Raw genomic sequence first — 19,538 nt, 5'->3', positions numbered from 1 at the left:
ACAAATGCTTTTAAAACAATAAGTCACAAGTTGTTATGGTAAATGAAACAAGTTCATGCTTTTAATGTCCTCAAAGATAAGAGCACACATTTATGGCTTAATTGTTTTTAGCACAACTGGCCCAATTCTTGCGGGTCTCCAAGAAAACATAGCAATCTTCCTAGGGATGCTCAACTAGACATTTCGATCATAACATCATATGCACTACCTTATTTGTAACAATCAAGAAGCAATATAATATGCAAGTAAACCTCAATTTAAATTTGTTTTGTGTTGTAACGTTTGTGATAGCCATCTTTATGTTACAATAACATGCGTTTGAATAATGTTTTGTTTTTTTCTTCCAACTATCAATGCACTATGGAAGTTGAATATCAACAAGACGTAGTAGAAAATGTCTACATGTAAACCATATTAACATACCCTCACAAGAGATCAAACAGTGTCAAAGATTTTATTGTATAAAAAGTCTCTTAAATATAAATCTACCTCGAAATTGTTTTGATACTGCACAAGAAATGTTCAATGCCAAATAAAAACATTTTCCTATTATTGTATAGTGTGGTGCCACAACATATAGCAAAACACAAGGATAAAAAGGAAACAATCACATATTGTGAATGAATAACAGTTAACAGAAAACAATCCTAGTAGTCCTTAGAAAATGTTGTGGTCCTATACAAAGAGATATGCAAACCATTAACTTAGAGATGGTTTACGTGGCCTTTCTTTGTTTTTTGTCTTTATCTTTTCTGTGTCATAGATCTCCTTGATGCACAAACTAGATTTAGCTAAACCTTTTGCAACATTGGTGGTTTGGATTTCATTTCACACTATGGTTGAGGGTCATACCCATGAAGGATTGTGAAATTTTGGTGAGCATTTTCCTACAAAGAGTTTTTTGGTTGTTCCATTGGTGGAGATTGAATGAATTGTTCTCTCATTGTTGTCCAAAATTTTGTAAGTGTTTTCCTATCCATGTCTTCTTCCTCGACATTCTATCTTATCTTGAATATTTTTTCTCACTACAAACACATTATAGCAAGGTTAAAGATTTTTAAATCAAATTATTTGTGAAACACAGAATTAATCAAGAACACGATTTAAAAAAGGGCCTAAAATTATCCCTTTAGATTTATTCATCCCATTTAAAATAGTTTATGATTATTTAACTCAATACAAGATTTCCTCCCAATACTTGATGAGAAAACAAGTACAATGTAGGGAAACTTGGCAACAAGCATACATTGGTGTTACAGTTTACTAGAATATGATAAGAGAGCAAGCATCTCATCCTTCACCACACATTTGGGAGAGGGAGAATAGAAAGAATTTGGCCAATAGTGAGAGAAGTGTGCCAATTGTGAGCCACTTGGGACAATATGAAGTGACATCGAGTAGGAGGTTCAATGTCAAACAAATAGAGTGAGAATGAGGGATAGAGATAGATTACGAAACACTAGCAAGAAAGTACAAGGCAAAGAGAGAATACGGGAGAAAAGTGTGAGTATATAGGGAGTTGTATCATTCTTTTCTCTTGAGCTCACCAAACTCAAAAACTCTTCCTGATCTTAAAATATGCATGCCAGAATTTTGCTTCTTAAATATGGCATCACGAATCACATTCCACCACCCAAGGGTTGAAAACACATCTTATGTCTCGATGTATGGCAAAAAAGGTGAGAATACACAAAGTAAGCATGATGGTAACACAAACAACTTATAACAAATGAAAGAAAAATATAGTATTAGAAAAACATTTATGAATTTTGAGCGTTGAAGAGTGCTATCAAGGAACATTATTCCAACCATGTTAGAAGTTGCTATGGTGTCAAGCGATGATAAATGATGTAAAGCTTAGTACAACATTCAACTTAAGTTCAACAAATGTCAAATTTCCTACCATATTCATTTGACCAAAAACTCTACATTGTTTTGGTCAATGCCGGTAATGTGGGCTCACATGGAATCATGATTTCTACGGAATCTGTACAATTCAATGATATAACAATCAATTGTTGTCCAATAGCTGGTTTTCTGTTCAGGCTTCAACCTTGAACGTTTGATTGCATTTTCCTATCGACAAAATGTTGATTGCTTCTCTAGGTCAATCATGAGATGGGAACCACAAGAATATCATACGTGTCCTAAAGAGTACCCCTTTTATTAAAATAGTTTTCTCCATATACACCCATACTTGATGTAATTAGGAGCTTGGGGTAAGGGACCAACATCCTAGCAAGACACACAACAACCCAAATAATGTTTTTTATCGTAAGGATACTTGCAATTTAGTGTTCATGCATCATACAAAGAAAATCTAGAACAATAAAATTCACATTTCCTATGCGTGAAACAAAGAAATCGACTCAATTCACAAAGAAAGTGATACAACTCATTATGGTTACACGCATCTACCATATTCAGTTGATAGATCGGTCTAGGAGGCTTCGAGCCGATTCTCAACTAATACATGTTGATAAGAGCTTATACAGTAAATCAATTCCATAAAAAGCTCAAAAAATATTTAAAATCAAAATGCCTAGAGAAATTGGAATTGTTTGATAGGGATTGTACAAGAGATTAAAAAGTTAAAAAACCAAATGAAAGCCTGTCTTTATATATGCATAGTCTTTTGGTGATAAATTGACTCGAAATCGACTTCACATTAGTGTGCAAATGCATCGCCTTTAAATGAATAGCGACTCGTAAGCACGGTTCATTTCCGAGACATTGTTTGCGCAGTTTTTTCTTTTCTTTTCCTCACATACCGTAAGGCGCAGGCCGAGCAAATATCGAACTAGTGTGAAGTGGCCAACCCCAAAAGCCAAAAGCCAAAAGCCAAAAGCCAAAAAAGTTGTTCCTCTTTCTTTTTAAACTGAATTTAAAATTGAGAGCCTAATGTAAAACCATACAGAATGAAAAACTTCCAAGTATCTATTTTTACATCAATTTTAATATAGACGAATTAATTTCAAAGACCAAAAAAAAAATAACACATCTAATATAAAAACGAAATCGCTAAAATGTTTCCTGTTTTTTCTTGTGTGATTTTCACTCATTTTGATTAAATATGTCGTATGATAACTAATCATAATAATAATCATTACTTTTATTTCTATTTTTTATTATTATGAGAATCAGAAGAGAAAAAGAGTCGCAATTATGTATATTGTATAATGTGTGTGTGTGTAAATTGATCCCAAGGTGTGGGTGGTTATGGATGCCATCAGATTTCATAACTGTAACCATATCAGAGATCCTTTGAATATAAATAACAAGCAAATTCATTCATTCACTCCATTCACCAACAATCATCCCCCTTCAGTAATCAATCCTTCTGACTAACGATGATGCTGCGACATTAGAAAGAAGAAGCAGAACAAGAAGAAGAAGGCATTTGATCTTCCATCTATATACATACATGATTAGTCTTCTCCAATTAATCCGCCCCGCCAATAATCCTGACAAGATGCGCCAAAATATCCTTGCACTCCATCTCTTTGTGCTTATCGCCACCAATTCACTCGTCCAACCAGGTCTAATTTGCATCCTTCAGTTTCACCCAAATCCCTTCATAATATATGCTATTATTACTCAATCTATCTAATTTTATTTTATTATTGATGCATTCAGGATTTCATTTGATTACAAATTCACTATATAATTTGACCATTTGATTATGATTATTATCATTATTAATCCTTACCATGATTTGATTATCATTATTATTCCGTACTATCAACTGGTTCATCCATTGAACTGAATTATTATTCGATGCATAATACTTAATAATCGTGCCAATTCATTGATTCACTGAATCATTTCAATCCATTCAAGCATTTGTGAAATTTCTATTCGTTTTTTTGCTCGGATATATTTTAATCTCAACGTCTTTTGTATCAATTAAACATGCAGGTTTGTGTTTGACGCATAAACACAAACTCGATGGCTCCAGTAAAACAGTATCACCTCAGGTTGATCTATCTATTCAAACTTATTTTATAAACCAAACCACATAATTGTATGCCCATTTCTGTGCGGTCCTGCACTTAATGCAACCCAAAGATTTGATGTTAAATCCATATACTTTGAAACGATGGCAAATTAAGCCATTTAATTTCAATACCATTGCGTAAATTTACTATATAAATTTTTGCAAATGCACTCAAATTTAAGCCATTTAATGTCGATCCCAAAACGTAAAATTTCTATACAAATTTTTGCAGATGCAATTGAAAAAAAATGCCAGCTAAAACACAAAAACTTGAGCTTAATCATTTTACTTTAACTCCACCAGCAACTGAAATAACTCCAAATTTATAGTTCTACCTAAGATCTAAAATTAATGTACATAGTTCGATTTAATCTAAACTTTGAAATGAATCTACATATGTGAATCATTGTTTATGATTATATATGCAACCTTCATTGTGAATTATTACAAGCCAGATTTTGAATTGAAACCAACCGTAAAATTTATTTCAACCTAAAATTTCAAAATTAATCAAAATAGTTTAATTACTGAACGTGACTATATTAGCTTTCATCAAAACATTATAATGCAATCCAAAAATGTGAAATTAATCAACCCATAACGTTTATTATGCAGCTCATTTTATCACACAGAGATAGCCATACTAATGTAGCAGGGAAAGAATCAGTACTAGGTAATAAAATACTTTATTCACAAATCAATTTCGCTAGTAAAGATTAATTTTCCAATTAAAGAGATAAAATTGCTCATTGCTTATGCTAAAAGGACTTCCACTAACACCAATTATGCTGAAAATATATATCAGAATCTAATCATGATAGAAGTACAAATTAACCATGATAAAAGTTCAAACTAATCAGGATGAAAGTTACAAAATAATCATGATAAAAGTGACGAGCTAATCATCATAAATTTGCAAACTACTCATGCTCAAAGTACAATGTTAATCATGGTATATCATGATAAAAGTGACGAGTTAATCATCATAAATTTGCAAACTACTCATGCTCAAAGTACAATGTTAATCATGGTATATCATGATAAAAGTGACGAGCTAATCATCATAAATTTGCAAACTACTCATGCTCAAAGTAAAATGTTAATCACAAACAGTACAATTTAATCACAGAACATTCACAAATGAACCACAATAAAAAATCACAAACTAATCACAGTGAAAATACAAACTAATCAAATGACAACAAATCCTGATGAAATACAAGCAAATTAAATGATAATTTGACAAATGAATCATAAGTGCACAAGCGAATTATAATGACAATAGAAAATGTAGGTGCTCATCGGAGGCTCGCGGCTATAGGGGATCCATTAGATCCTACACAAGCCCCCCAGTGCTCCAATGCATTGTGTTTAGTCCAAGCATTACTGAACAAAAGACCCCAGATTTATATAACTGCGAATATCAATCTTCAAGGTACTAAAACTTCATCGCAATTACCATCCCATTTTTTGTGCTACCAAATGATCATCATAGATCTTAATTTATTGCTAATGCCTATATGGTCATTAGCATAATCAATCTTTTAATAAACTGCTCTCATATCAACTATAATTATTGCTATGAATTAGTGCCAGTAATTAGCATTCAATGGATCTTGATTAGCATGGAGCATTATTCGTTCCATTGCGAGTTTTAATCAACAACTAGAATAAGTCATCAGTATTAACATGAGAAGGGAAAGTTTTTAAAGAAAGCCTGAAATGAAGTCGGATTCATATGCAGGGTTCGGGCTTTTGCCAACAATTGACAGGGCAGTGACGATAACTGGTGTGTGTGATGTCGCCAAATGTTTGATCGATGCTAAAGGGCAGTCAGGGATCTTCTTGGTTGGCCTAGGGGGTGTTCTCACGCTCAAAGACCTTGAGCTCACAGGCGGCTTCTGCACCAAAGGTTCAGCTGTCCTCGTCTCTGGCCTTGGTGCCGACTCTACTACAGCCGTTGGCAAGCTTCGTGCCATCAATGTCAAGTTCTTCAACAACATCGCAACTGTAAATTATATTAACTCTCTCTCTCTCTCTCTCTCTCTCTCTCTCTCTCTCTCTCTCTCTCTCTCTCAGTTCTTGTCTTTATCCCTCTTCATTTATTGTGCTTATTTTTGTATCTGTATATTTTTGTTTACCTTGTTTGTTATGTAGGATGCTGGAGGAGCTGTTTCTGTGTTATCAGGAGGATCCATATTCATCAGCAACTCCATCTTCTATAACAACAAGGTAACACTCAATCAATCCCAACCATATTCAAGAAAAAATTTGAGACCAGAATTGAGTAGAGCTTTGGTTTTTTTTACGATTTCTCAAAAACTTAATCAATCAAAGCATGATTATTTTTTGGCCAGGCAACCAGAGGCGGTGCGGTGCACATTGGAGGGAGTGAGAAACTTCCACCCACCCCGAACTCTGGCCCTGCTGAGACATGCAGTGGAGTGAGGACTTGCGCCACGTTCGCAAACAACGAATTCGCACGCAATGAGGCAATCCAATCCGGGGGTGCCATCTTCGCTGATGATGCATCCACAGAATGTGGTTATGTCGGAGGGCCGCAACTCGATATCACCGCGTGTACCTTCCTTAACAACACTGCAACCACAGGCAGTGGCGGCGCCATCCTCCTCAACACCGTTGCCTCTGGCACCACTGCCATTGTCCGGACATCAGCTTTCGTCAACAACACAGCCCCAACTGTAATACATTTCTTGTTCTTTTTATTTTTATTTTGCGGCATTGACCTCTCATTATGTACTTAATCATGTGCGTGATGCATTCATCTAGGGTAAGCATTCATTCATATACTGAACAATATCTGTATTTAAGGAGTTTCATTGTGTACTCAAATCATATGTTCGTTATTGATACACAGGGAGACGGTGGCAACATTTATGTCGTGACAGCACCTCCATTGGCACCAGGATCTCAACTTAACGCTTATGCTTGTAGTTTTGCTTCTACTAACAATGTACAGGTATTATACTGTATACTTTGGCTATTCCCCAATGTTCTTCACAAGTTTAAAAATGTGTGTATTTTGCCTCTTCTACTAAACCTCCTTTCCGGTTTATTGTATGTATTAGGGCACCCCTTCTGTTTCTGTTGGCAAAGGCTCTTCGGCAACCTTTACTAAGTGTGACTTCTCTGCATATGTGAGTTGTTCAGCTTATAAACATCCAAATTTTTTTGTGAACATATTTGGCTTGAGATTAGAATGTAACTTAGCCTAATCATTCTATTCCTTACATGCAAAAGTTATCTGGCAATTATACCCTATGCAACGGCGCTTGCAACATAACTTGTCCGGTAAGTTTTTCCCCCTCTTCTGGGTCTTATTTTACCACTACTCCACATTGTTAGCTAACATGAAAGCTCAATTGTGCAGGTTGATAAAAGCATACAACAATCCAATCAACGTAAGTAATTTTTCTCAATCTTGGTAAACGCGATCCTTTCTGCCCAAAAGTAAATGTCTCTCCTTGAGAGCACATAGATGATAGATAATGGTACAGAGAAAAACACTAGAGAGTAGCTCTTCTTACTTGTCACACAATAGATCAAAAACTAACCAAAACAAGTCACTAGAGAGAAAAGCTAACTTTGGGCCCTTCCAGTGAATGACGAAAAACATTGTTATGTTGTGTATAGCCACATGTTTGAATGTCCTGCCACCGGCCCCAATATGTCCATGGAAACCAGACGATTGCCCGCCACCAACTGCTGCAGCAACACCAGCTAATCAACCTTCAACTACTGCTGGTTCACCACCTTTAATTTCTCAACCTCCATCAAATACTCAATCCCCTCCTGCAAAGAGCACCTCTAATCCCCCTCCGAGCTATTCCCAAAGTCCCCCCCCATCTTCACCACCGGCTCCTACTCCCACCACATCTGCTTCACCACCTCCTCCGAAGACTAAACCATCTCGTACCCCTCCTACCGGCTCGGGTGTGGTGCAAAGCGTTCCTTCTCCTACACCACCTTCTCCATCACCTGCACCCAGCTCAACAAATACACCTCCTAACAGATCTTCTTCTTCACCCCCCAAGAAACCCCGTCAAGCTCCTCCACCCAATGGTCAAGGAATTGTTCAAAATATACCTTCACCATTCCCACCCCCACCATCTCCATCTCCATCTCCATCTCCTCCACTCTCTTCTTCCTCACCACCTCCTCCACCTAAGAAGAAATTGCCCCGCACTCCCCCTCCCAATGGAGAAGGAGTAGTGCAAAATGTTCCCTCAGCCCCTCCTCCTCCTCCGTCGCGGGGCAGTGTTAGCGGTGACCCTCATTTCATCGGCAAACATGGAGAGCGTTTCGATTTCCACGGAAAAGATGGCCGAAATTACTGTGTCATCTCCGACAAAGATATCCACATCAACATGCATGTCTTCCATGGAAAGCTAAGGAAATCCACTGTAAGTATCTTTGGCCATATTTTTTCTTCTCAAGCTAAAACTAGAAGTCTTCTATTCAAGGCAACTAACGATTAGCTACATTTTTTTGTTTGTTTTGTATGATAGTTCATCTCCACATTGGGGGTTCTATATAAAGGACAAAAGATATTGATACAAGCTCAAAGCCATGATGAGGAGGGATGGAAGCTCATTGTAGACAATGTGAGCATAATACATGCATAGGTTCCTAAATTACATGCATATATACCTCTATATTTACATTACTACTTACATACATCCATCCATACATGCCTTCCGACATAACCACATCCACACATACACGTATATGAACCTACCCACATACTGTATATATATCTACATACATACCTAAGTACACATACAGAGACACACACAATAACCGAGTATACAGGATATACAATAAACATTCCATAACACATATATACAGAAAACAATGGGGTTTTATGAATACCTTATACACATGAAATTTGAATGCCAAAATTCATCATTTTGTAGGTGGAGGTGAAAGGTGTGGACAACACAATCAACACTAGAAGTGGCCTCACCATAACAAAGGGGGCCTTGTCTGCAAGAATCTATGCAGAAGGCCAATTAGACGTTGTGGCCAAGATTATTAAAGCAACATTTGGACGGCGAGGATCTTTCAAAAACTATGTATGGCAAAGAGATTTTTTTTTTTCTTTTATTCCATGTTCTCTATCCCTACCACCAAACCCATCATTGCATGTCTTATCTCTACATTTATTCTAGGCAAATCGTGTGAAGGTTAAATACTTATAAAAACGAATGGAAGAAATTAATAATAAACTCACCTCTTGCAGATCAATCTCCAAGTTTCTCAGTTGAGGGCCTCACCAAAAGTTCACGGGCTTCTAGGTAAATATGATCTTACCATTCTCACATTTGATTTCAAAGGCCATGGTATGATGGTTTAAATTTTAACCCTAAACCTCAGAGCGTTAATCCTGCAAACCCTAACACCTCTCAACCTTAGAAACCCTAGACCCATATGATCCTAATCCCAAAAACCCTTGGAACTGTAAAACCCCCCTAAACCCTCTGCACTTAAATCATTCAGTAGGTTCATTGGTTTGAAATTCCATGTGTGAAAACCAGGACAAACATATCAAATCTATTGTGTTATCTACATATGTAGTGTCTTGTGTTTATGTGTGAAACAGGACGAACCTATCAAGTCTATTATTTTATCTACATATGTTGTGTTTGTGTGTGAAACAGGGCAAACCTATCAAGAGACCACAAGCACGTATGAGAAGTTGCATGCCGCGAAGAGCAAGAAACGCAGCCGGGCCGCCGAAGTCATCCTCGATGGCTCCGAGTCCGACTACATCACGACCGATGTCTTGTCCGCTGATTGCAGATTCTCGTCCTTCGAAGTAATAACCCTCGAATGTTTTAACCAACCTACTTTATAGCTTGTATCTAATGTCTTATGGCTTAATGGCTCTAATCCTTTAATTTTGACAAGTCATATTTCTTTTTGCATTTCTCACCTCACTTGAAGAACCCTAGCCCTAACTCTTAACCCCTCGTGTCGTGTAACGTTGCAGTATCAATCGACATGGCCCACAGTGAAGAGGATGTTGCTTGGACCCGTGCAAAGGTTTATGCACGAATCGCAAAACGATAAACTTGCATCAAGTTGCACTGGATTTGGAGATGCTCTCTGTCGTGCCAATTAGATAGATGTTTTAAGATACACTCAATTTTGATTTAGATTTGAGGTTTTCAAGTTGTAAAATAAGTGGGTTAAGAAGAGGTCCCAGTGCAACTTTTTGGTGTATCTCACAATGCTACACTTAGAGTTTCTAATTGAGACAACAACCTTTTTCCTTTTGGTTATGTGTTTTTCACATCGAAATGGAGTTTAATTATTACATATATACACCATGATAAAAATTAAGCATAAGTTTCTTTTAGTAGTTGTATTAATACCATGGAAATGAAATGAAATACAACCTTTTGGCAATGCAGCATTGGTGTTTACAATTAAGTAAACAACTCATTATTGTCGTAACATCTTTAAAATTCCAAATGGTAAAGCGTTCTTGATCCTAAATGAATTTCCATATTCTATTGCTTATAAGTCTAGTCCTTGATTATCTTGCTATAAATAATATCATCCAATACTCACGTAGATTACAATCTATCTCCCATGGGTGTTAAAAAGATATCTATCCATCTATCTATTTATCTTGGAATGAGACACTCATGGTCTTAGCAAACTCTAATTACCATTGTACAATAATTAAGGATTCAATATCGTAAGGATGTAATAGCATTTGCTAACTTTATCCTTCTATTGGTGCAAACTACTTTTGAGTTAGATCAACACATAAGTGCCTATGTTTGTTAAACATCTAGTTTTTGTGTCACTTGCAACCTTTTAGCCTAGATGTATGATCTTGTTGTTTCATTATAATGACCATGATTTCATAGGCCTTCTAACTAAATTATACCTTCTCAATCCTAAATTGTTTATAAGGCTTTTGATATGGTACATATTATTTGGACATGACAAACACAAAGCAAAGTTGTTATTGTGTTCTCAACAATGATAACTTTCTCAAATCTTGTCAATGTAGTGACTATGAAATTCAGATTACATAAGTCCCTAATGGGTAATCATGATTCATCACACTCTTACTCGTCATTGTAGTACATTATTCTTTATGATTGTGTTTCGCTTCATGAACTACATAGAAACCCAAGTTGTTCTTAGTTTTTATCCCTATACCTAAGTTACATATTTCATACATTTTAAATCTATATGACAGGAATTGAGATCCTAATATATATCTTGCCATGTTTTTTAAATGACTTCTACTCTCTATTAGATAGTTTCACCAACGGTGCCGCTCTTTTGTTCCATAAAACATAAACTTCTTGTTAACCCCAATACAATAGTGATGATCTTTATGGCCATATGAAACTTCTAAGTTTGTTGAACAAGGTAACTCCTCTTAGGAAAGGTGCATGCATATCTCAATTGTGAGAAATGTCAATCCAATTTGCTTGAATCTCGGTGTTAGAAAATAATATGATTTTCGTCATGTATTGCGACTCGTGAGTATGAAATCAAATAGGAGGCTCCCTCTGGCGGATAATATTATCAATGTGACGATTGTCCATATGATGATGCTTTTTTAGAATTAGCAAATTTTAAGAGCGTGAAGAAATAAATATGCATTCACATAGATGACCCGAATGAAGAGGAGGCCAAACAACCCCCAACCTCCTATAGAACTCAAGAGATAAAATATATTCTCCATTTTTTAGAAGAAACTCTTGGGAATTATGCGAAATCCAAGATTAGTCATACTAAATGGAACATGGGAGCATGCAACATTCCTCCTGATTGCCAAACTGGAAAGTGATATATGTTACGACTTAATAAGGGAATTAAACACAATGTGTTCAAATTCATGCATTTCAGATGCCTAATTGGCTAGAACTAAGTCCATGTATTCACATAGATGACTCCAACCCCAAAGAAAAGGAGACCACAATCCACAACCTCTTATCAAGATCTAGAGATAAATTAAATTCCCCCTTTTTAAGATGAAGCTCTTGGAAATCATGCAAAATGGCATACTGAAATGAACATATGGTCTCCTTAATAGTGAGCGTGCAACATTCCTAGCAATTGCCAAAAAGAAAAGTGGTACTAAGAAGCGGGGCAAACATAAGATCATAGAATTCCACTCTAATAAATGATTCAAAATAAAGAACGCAAAAAATGTTGTCAACATCGATGCCAACAAGTTGAGGGAACAATGAATAAGAAATTAGTGGAGCTTCTAGAGAAGATGGTATCCTTATAGGGTCAATCACTTTGCACCCACTTAAAATGTTGATTGTATGTATGACATACATTCTCTACCTAGTGAGAGAAAAACAAATCCACTTGACATCAAATGGATTGGCGCTTTCACCCAAGAATGTGCATACATTTATCTTATCAAGGCATTTGCTAAGAAAGCTTCCCAACTAATGGTGTGAATTTTGGGTCAAACTTGTCTACAATGATGGAACTAAGAATGAGCTTTCTAACTACCATACTATAACAATAGACACTACACTTGCAAGAATATGCAATATGATCATGGAAAAGGAAATTAGTAATTAGGCAAATGAAAGCATTGGGCTAATCTAGTTCAAACTAAACACTCTACAACATGTCGGTTTGTTACCTATTTGATCATAATGGAAGAGAATGAATTCGAAAGAGAAACTCTTTAGCGTTGCTTTATTGGAGTTTAAAAACGTAAACTGAATGAATACACAAACACAAAAGGAACTCAGAGAACATAAGGAAAATTTTGGTATAAAAATGAATATTGAACTACAACATGGCTTATGACAAAGTATCACATGTCTTAAAAAAAAAACAATATGGGTTCTTTGATGAGTCTAGGAACAATCATGGGGCCAAAATAAGGATGTCACTTTGACCCACCCTATATTGACCTATTCATAGTTTAGAAGATTTCATCATGCAAGTAGCACAATTTTGGAAACTTTTGGGATCAACCTTAATTAAATATTCGGTTTAACTTACTTCTCTAGGCAATTGATGTGGTGCTCTTCCAAGCGATGCCAACACTCTTCAACATAACCTCATACTATTAGAGATTTTTTGAAAGAGATACTTATGAATACATGTAGGGGAAAACTAAATGCATCATAATCAAAATCATGTAAACATTTGTAGGATGAAGCTATCAAATTCATGAACTCTTTCAAATACTTAGCAATTCATGTTCCTACATTTAAAACTAATGGAAGGATATGTTATTCTGAAATAAAAAACAAGCATGGTCCTGCTCATGCTACGTAATTACTGTAATTACTGCTCATGCTACGTAAGCGAAAAACAACATCTCAAATGACCATCAAAGATGTCAAAAAAAGATTGAGAGTATTTTGACAGAATAAGAAAGGATATGTTATACTGTAATTACTGCTCATGCTACGTAAGCGAAAAACAACATCTCAAATGACCATCAAAGATGTCAAAAAAAGATTGAGAGTATTTTGACAGAATAAGAAAGTATCATCATTAAAGACATTGATGAATCGTTGAAAGTTATTTAATTGTTGTATCAAGATTAACAACTCGTTGTGGCATTGTAAAGTCAATTAGAGATGATCACAATTGGAGCCTTTGCCTAATTTAACTTTAGGTGATTTGTTTTAGGTAACAAGCATTGTTTTATATACTAAACATATAGGATACCTCTCATAATCTCTAGACCCATAATTAAATTTGTTACGTCGTTCTAGCCATCTCTCCATTAAGACTTGAACCTCATCAAACATGCATTATCGGAGTCATAAACGAAATTTGGTTAAATCTCATCAATATATATACTTGGAATTTGGGTAACGAAATATTTAGACTTGGACATTTTTTAAGCATCATGATGATAGTGAAGATAACTGATATGATAAAGTTTCAAAGTATCATCGCATAGGTTGTGTGTTAAGCTTGCATCATATATGGAGTTGTGATGTTTTAATCGTTGCAAAGAAGATTTGTAGTTAGGACAAGAATGCATGTCATGCCAAGAGAAGTGAAGACCATTGTTGATACACATCGCATTTCAAGATAATCTAGTGATGTGAACATTGATTTTCAATTATTCATAATTTAAAGGATTGAAGAATGTTCTTTATGTGTTTTATGTTCTGAAGCGATTGATATCCATTAACGTGTAATAATCATGGTTATGAAGTTGTTGATGCAATAAACTAGAAGTAGTTGGCACATGATGCTTGTGGGTAATTTTACAACTATGAAATAATTGCACTTTAGCCTAGGAATTCTAAAAATTTGTGCTTAATTTTATGAACATGAAATGTGTGACTATGCGTTCAATTGAGAATTCATTTCAATATGACATACATTAATGTTTTAGTCAAGTTCAATCTAGAAGACTATTAAAAAATAAGCCAAATAATATACATAGTTGGTACTAGTGTGAGGCATGTTGCCTGCAAACTTGTGAGAAATACTTCGCATAATTTTTCTTAAGATATAAATCTACTATGATTTGCCGTGTCCAAGGACTAAACCCTTAGAATTAGTGATACTCAATATGTTAGGTGAAAACTTGATTTGAAAATCAATTTGGTGAAATAAAAAATAGAAACATCAAAAGTGGCGTAGCAATTAGAGAGGTCAATGATGTCTTAATCATGAAATTGATAGAACCTACTATGATACACTTCAACGTGAATGGTGTGGTTCATAAAAAACGTATACGTCTTGTTGAAATAATTAAATTTATGCCTTTTGAGATGAATTTGTCAAAACAATATTAGCTATATGCATTTTATTGTGATGTAACCTTGACCAATAGAATACTTCTCATAATTGGAAATATTACACCAAAGTCAAAAGTTGTCTACCGTCTCCAAATAACTATTTCAATGTATTTTTTATGCTCATTCCCCTAGTTGATCTAAGTAGAGAAAGATCATCAAAAGCCATCTTTTGTGTCATTTTTAAGATTGATTCAACAAAAATATCCCAATGTTTGTTGGAGCAAGGCTACATTTTCCAATTCATATATGTAGCTCTATGTTTGTCAACTCTTCCTTTGTCCATCGTGGTGTGTGAACCCCCCTAATGTGGAGCCACTAGGCCTGTATTAAACTTAAATAAAGGCATTGTGTCTAGCCTTATTTCCACTAATGGAGGCTTTACATTCTTCTCCAAAATTTGCCCTTGCATTCACAAGAATGGTTTGCAATATGCAGGCATGTTACCCATCACAAGAAATCAAGATCAATGCACCATGGATTCAAGTTTGAACACTATCGTAGCCACATTAATACTCTACCTTTTTGTATACAAATATCAATAAATTACTTCTACAAGAGTACCATGTCATGGCAACATTTTCATATTCATTGGTGTTTCTACAACAAGAAGTCCAAATGATTCTACATATTCCTAGTTTCAAGTCTCGACGAAGAATAACATTGGATATAATCCCCATTTGAAGTAGGCATTGTTGACTTGATCTAATTAGGCAAATTTGAGTGATGTGTCTTTAAGATATTTGCATTCACATTAAAAACTCTTCTTACATGTTGACTATATTTATAAAACAAAAATTTGTGTCGGCCTATAATTTGCAAACAATTGAATATGCATGGAGAAACCATGTGAAACATGAAAAAGTCAAATTGGGATATGTATGCATAAGTGTATGGCTGAGGTGTACTGGATATTCATTGATTTGTTTGTTTTTCATTTGAACCATACCGTCAAATCAGTCTAATATTGAATATTGACTTTTGTACACGGAATAAAGGAGCAACGTGATTGTTGAATTTAATTGGTTACTTTGTCAACGAAATTGAATTGAATCCAATGATAAGTTTTTAATAAATAAACATTTTGTCATAAGGTTCTTTTATGTGTTGTATTTCCATTAAATCATCAAAGTGGGACCAACATCATGAAGTTTCTCAATTTTGCGCTTATGTCATTGGTGCATTCTCCCTTTTTCTCAAACATGTTTAGGTGTATGTGTCATGTGGTTCTTGATATATTCACCACAAACAATTCTTTAACACATTGAATGTCTAACTCATCATTAACTTGTCTTGTTCATGGATTCATCTTCAAGTCTTGTCACAACAATAGTACAAAATTAAAGACCATATAAGTAGGTTTATTATCTTCCAATTTTTAACATCCAAGGGAGACCAATTGTGATCCTTGAGACGTGATCTAGCCCATTGCAAGGATTGAACTTGGGTTCTCTGACGTTTATAGCTTTTATGTTGCCACTAAATTGTTAGAGAGTGGAATAATAAAGCATATCTTGAAAAGATTTCCCTATAATTAAAAAGTGCTCTCATGCGGGGAAGTGTTGTTAAATATCCGGTATGAGCTTGTGGCTTGGTTGCATAGATGGTATGACTTGATTTAGGGGGAATAAAATGAAGCAGAAAGGACAAGGTCAAAGTTATTGCTGAAATGGGGTGGTTCTCCCAAGATGGTCAAATATTCAACGAGGCCTAAGTGGAATTACTAGGCACCTAGGTGGTTGTTTTCGCTAATGGCTCCCAATATTGTAAATGGGATGTAATTATGTATGTATAGTTGAAGCACAAGTGGGTTAGCATAGTCATGTTACTCATATAACTTTGTTATAAAATAGTTCGTTGGGAGAACTAGAGTCGGGGTAAAATGGGGTTTATTTCAGTTTTGTTGGAGTTAAGGGTCATGTGAGTTTTTGTTGTAGTTTTGGAGTTGTTCCTCCGAGTTGTATATGTTGATCCCATTATGGATTCCGTTAAACTTGGTTGTATTCTATTTGCTAACTAATGTGAAGTAGTGTTCTTTTTGGTAAAAAAAAACATTAGAAGAATAAAATGAAAGAGCTAGAAGAATAAAAATGAGAGAAAAATGGTTTGTTTTCAATGGTTGTTGGTTCATAGAGCTATACCGGTTAATGGTTGGCGAAAAGGGATAAATGCATACAATATGTGCTTTTTTGTATCAATTTAGTGGATGACTATTGAGCATTTTGTGATAGAAATAAGGAAAAGAATCGTAACATTGTTGATACCAATCTATGCTTGAGCGATATATACATGGGGGGCAATATTATGCGTGGTCGTACAAGATGAACCAATGGTATATGAACAAGAAGATGTTGCAGATGCTCTTGTTATGAGACATGGTGTAATGCGAAAAACAATTATACCTCTGAATCCACAAATAGAGACTAATAAACCAAAAATATGGCCATTGGTAAGTAGTATCACAATTCGACATATGTATTTGGAAGGTTAGATGTTTGAAGATGTTCTAAAATGTGACCGAAAGACATGCCTAGATAATTTCAGGGCATTGGGCAAAGATTGAGCATAATATCATAGCTCTTTGAATAACATAAATGGTAAATACACAACGGGCAGAGTTACAACGATTGGAGTTTCATGGCATATGGGACAAAGGAATATTTTACAGGCAAAATTTTGATAAGGTGGAGTGGTTCTACTCTACACCGAAGTATTTATTTAAGCAGACAGTTAGAACTTAGCACGGGGGTCATTTCCCCCCCCCCCCCCCCAAAAAAAACATCTTCTTCATTAGTATAACTTGTACATCCATGACAAAATTATTACACTAACAACCTTATAAAGACTGTAGTCGTGGTAGACCAATAAAAACTACAAAGAGTCAGAGTATAAAAGTACAACGAACGATGAACACCTCTAGGAATGTTCTTTCCATCACCTGTAGCACAGGGGTCATTACCTAAATGTATGTACATATATCATGTATACATAGTCTTAGGGTGTTTTCTTATTACTAATGTAGTATCTTTCTTGGAAAAAAATGAAAGAGATTTTTTCTCAATGTTATTGAATCAAAACTTTGTAAATTTCCCATTCAAAAGAAAACAATTGGGACACAAAATAAGAATATTACGAAAAATGAACAACTACCCTTGTGGTGAGATGTAAGTAAGTTCACATGGAATTTGTGTCTTGCTGGGTAGATTCCTGATTGTTGGACTTAAAATAATCCATTAGCTTTGTAAAGTAGAATTAATGAAAAATTTGGGGCACACACGACTAACTTCTCAACAAGAATTATGTTCAAGTCAAGAAAATATGGCATGCCTTGTAAATAATGGCCTGTTTAGCATTCCACACTCGATAAATGATATTCATACTATTAGTTGTTCTAGCAAGGAGTCGACTTCCCTCCCATCTCTATAATGTTTGTAGGGTTGGTAGGTTTGAGGGAAATGTTTTCTAACATTAGACTTATTTGTCTTAAGAGAAATTAGCGATGAGTTTGACACCTAACACCAATCCAAATGTCTGTCCAAGAAGCCTAGTTAAAGCTTTTACAACTCAAATAATATGTCTGATGTCCGATCAAGATGTTCTTTTAATGGTTTCATACAAAAAAAGTCAAGTATTTGCAAGTGTAATGCATGTAGTCACTCAAGGCTCAAGATGTCCTATGCTTATTCATTCCATCTATCCAATACTTAATGAACACTACTACTAGGTGTCTACCTTCTATGCATTAAAAGTTGGACCTCCTCTAAGGCTATAATGTTCCTAGCCCTCCTAAATTTCTCATCATTTGGAATGGTATTAAAAAAATATAAACTTGAATTTAATGTAATTTGCTCTTAATGCCTTAGATGACTTTTGTGCACAACGAGGATTGATAGTGAATCTAGGGAAAACTAAAGTCCTTATATTCCACACATCAGCCCAAGTTAGAGCTAAGTGTCACCTAACTATCTCCCATAACCCAGTTGAGGTGGTTAGATCATATGTTTATCTTGGAGTCCCTTTCAGTGCTTGCTCAAGTAAATTTTCGATGACATAGGCAATGAAGGATAGAATTATGAAAGGACATGCATCCCTCGCACTCCTAGAGAGAAAATGCCACCAAGCATACTTTCAAGAGCCACGGCCTAAAGGGTGGCTCTTTGACTCATTAGTGGTCCCCTCCCTCATGTATGCATCAGTGGTTTGGGCTCCAGGATTACCATCTTTCATGTGGACGTAATTAGAGAGACCATTGGTGATGATGTTATCACGCCAACTCCAAAGCAAATCGATAGTATCGCATGACATTATTAGGGTTGAGTTCACTTTACCCCCAATGTTAGTAGAAGCACTTTTCCAACTTGTAGTCCTTATTCACAGGAGACATAGCCAACCACATAATAGAATACCTTATCAAGCTTTTAAGGCCTCTCGATCATTGTATAAGTCCGGCTATACTAGCTCATGGTATGGCATGATGGTGAGTTGGCTTCTTGCGAATGGTCTAGGCATTAATAACCTACCTCCCCTTAGGTACAACCACACGATTGATAACACTTTAATCTCTTATGAGGACCGCAATAAAGTAATACGCCAAGAAATATGGCAAATTTACACTCGGTATAAATGGATCACCCCACTAGAGCCACTCCCATCTAAAATGTTGTATTGTAAGGAACACTTCATGCACTTCTCTATGTTAAGTTTTATCACACGACCAAAATATCTAGATGTATTCTTACCACATGCACTAA

The 19,538-nt window shown here is 35.6% G+C and overlaps 1 protein-coding gene and 1 long non-coding RNA gene across 4 annotated transcripts; one reads left to right on the top strand and one right to left on the bottom strand.

Moving 5' to 3' along the window:
* Positions 1 to 5,248: 5,248 nt before the first annotated feature.
* Positions 5,249 to 9,393, bottom strand: LOC147867851 (uncharacterized). 3 transcript variants are annotated; one of them, XR_015529377.1, is made up of 4 exons: positions 9,252 to 9,393; positions 6,408 to 6,697; positions 6,139 to 6,216; positions 5,249 to 5,965 (listed from the first exon to the last, which is right to left on the bottom strand). It is a non-coding gene; the product is annotated as an uncharacterized LOC147867851 (long non-coding RNA). The 3 variants fall into 3 exon arrangements; XR_015529379.1 differs by having other exon boundaries at positions 6,160 to 6,216; XR_015529378.1 differs by having other exon boundaries at positions 6,139 to 6,213.
* LOC147867850 (uncharacterized) lies at positions 7,621 to 10,243 on the top strand. Its single transcript, XM_087315756.1, has 6 exons — positions 7,621 to 8,421; positions 8,527 to 8,622; positions 8,935 to 9,093; positions 9,261 to 9,315; positions 9,679 to 9,836; positions 10,011 to 10,243. The coding sequence occupies exons 1-6, from the start codon at positions 7,621 to 7,623 to the stop codon at positions 10,140 to 10,142; spliced, it is 1,401 nt and encodes a 466-aa protein (XP_087171882.1). The 3' UTR covers positions 10,143 to 10,243.
* The last annotated feature ends 9,295 nt before the right edge of the window (positions 10,244 to 19,538 follow it).

The sequence above is a fragment of the Azolla caroliniana genome, unplaced genomic scaffold (genome assembly GCF_043228905.1).
Source record: "Azolla caroliniana isolate FFs.n. ecotype wild unplaced genomic scaffold, voAzoCaro1.0.p SCAF_2, whole genome shotgun sequence".
NCBI classification, from domain to species: domain Eukaryota; kingdom Viridiplantae; phylum Streptophyta; class Polypodiopsida; order Salviniales; family Salviniaceae; genus Azolla; species Azolla caroliniana.
This window is presented reverse-complemented; position numbering and strand designations above follow the sequence as displayed.

Bases quoted from the DNA above. Each gene is read 5' to 3' on its own strand.
- LOC147867850 (XM_087315756.1), top strand. From the start codon at position 7,621: ATGACGAAAAACATTGTTATGTTGTGTATAGCCACATGTTTGAATGTC. The intron at 9,316-9,678 runs GTAAATATGATC...TGTGTGAAACAG, and splicing joins AAAAGTTCACGGGCTTCTAG to GGCAAACCTATCAAGAGACC. The intron at 9,837-10,010 runs GTAATAACCCTC...GTAACGTTGCAG, and splicing joins GCAGATTCTCGTCCTTCGAA to TATCAATCGACATGGCCCAC.